At 44.5% G+C, this 1,588-nt stretch overlaps 1 protein-coding gene across 1 annotated transcript in view; it reads right to left on the reverse strand.

The window, feature by feature from the left end:
• Positions 1-1,326: 1,326 nt before the first annotated feature.
• Positions 1,327-1,588, reverse strand: part of lmo4a (LIM domain only 4a) — a gene marked incomplete at its 5' end in the record, with an annotated part of 1,384 nt that continues 1,122 nt past the window's right edge. Inside the window, one exon of the mRNA XM_008424817.2 lies at positions 1,327-1,425. Coding sequence (XP_008423039.1) covers positions 1,417-1,425 — 9 coding nt within the window. The remainder of the gene's footprint in view (positions 1,426-1,588) is intronic.

Raw genomic sequence — 1,588 nt, forward strand, 5'->3', positions numbered from 1 at the left:
GCCGCAGCATGCTAATCAGGTTAGCCGCAGCACGCTAATCAGGTTAGCCGCAGCACGCTAATCAGGTTAGCCGCAGCATGCTAATCAGGTTAGCCGCAGCACGCTAATCAGGTTAGCCGCAGCACGCTAATAAGGTTAGCCGCAGCATGCTAATCAGGTTAGCCGCAGCATGCTAATCAGGTTAGCCGCAGCATGCTAATCAGGTTAGCCGCAGCACGCTAATCAGGTTAGCCGCAGCGATCTTCATGTGTTGGTTTTGACGGCCGCCTCGTGTCGCGCAGCTCAGAAACAAATGCGATGAATGAATAAACCCTCATGGATTCACGATAAATCGGCACAAATATCGGAATCGGTGCGATAAAACCGGGTCCGGTGACGCAGCAAAGGATTGTGGGAAGTTTCATTTGAAACGTCGGTAGAAATCAGTTTTCAGCCGCAGCAGGAATATTTATAATCATCACAGATTAAATAAAATCAGAGTTTGGTGATTTATTCGCGTTTTATTGCAGTTAATTCAACACAAAAACTCAAAACTGCAGCTTTATGATCTTTTATCGTCCTAAGTTTAATAAAATAAAGTCGTTTTTTTCAGTTAAACTGTGGAAACGTTTGAGTTATTCTGCAGATTTTATTACAAAAACAGCAAAACGTGTTTAAAGATGAATATTCAGTGTTTTAATAAGATTTTTTCCATTAAAAGTTTCCATCTGCATCGGCTGTCAGGGCCGCACAAAATCAGTCCGGGGGGCCGCAGACGGCCCCCGAGCCACAGGTTGGACACCAACTAAAATGGTTCTGCTTAAGCAACAGATGATTCGTGTCGAGTAACTCAGTAAAAATCGTTTTATTTTATGGATTATTTTGTTTTTAATGGAGATTTTTGACAAATTTGCATAAAAAAATGAAACCAAGACGAACAGGAAGTTCCGCCTCCTGCGGCGGCGGCGAAACATCAGCCAGCCGCTCACACAGGCAGAGGAGGTATCATGATGCGGGCTTGACTTCCAGTCACATGCCCCGCCTCTTCCAGCCTCTGATTGGTCCAGGATGCGTCCAAATCAGAGTCTTATCAGCTGGAGCAGCAGCGGCCTAGTCAAAGTTCAAACCTCGAGTTTTCATCGTTTCCTGGTAAACCTCGGAGGACTTCCTGTTGCCTCCCAAACGAACTTTATTCACAAGAAGAAGAGCGTCCAACTGCTGACCGGGCCGGACCGGACCAGGCGTCGGGTTCACTGGGTTCAGGAGGAGGATGATGATGATGAAGGACAGCGACAGAAGAAGAAGAAGAAGAAGAAGAAGAAGAAGAAGAAGAAGAAGAAAAAAAAGAAGAAGAAGAAGAAGAAGAAGAAGAAAAAAAAGAAGAAGAAGAAGAAGAAGAAGAAGAAGAAGACGACACGTCTGGCTCCATCGTCTTCTTCAGCAAACCTGGAACCAGAAACACCGACATGTTTGAAGAATTTCTGCTCTTATTTACTTCCATACAGCAGTAATGGTGCGTAACCATGGCAACAAGTGATTAATTTTCCACCTGGGGGCCGATTAGTATCAAAAATAATACAAGTATTAAGAGTTTAAATGTATGGGAAGC

Source organism: Poecilia reticulata, linkage group LG12, assembly GCF_000633615.1.
Source record: "Poecilia reticulata strain Guanapo linkage group LG12, Guppy_female_1.0+MT, whole genome shotgun sequence".
In the NCBI taxonomy this organism is placed as follows: Eukaryota; Metazoa; Chordata; class Actinopteri; order Cyprinodontiformes; family Poeciliidae; genus Poecilia; species Poecilia reticulata.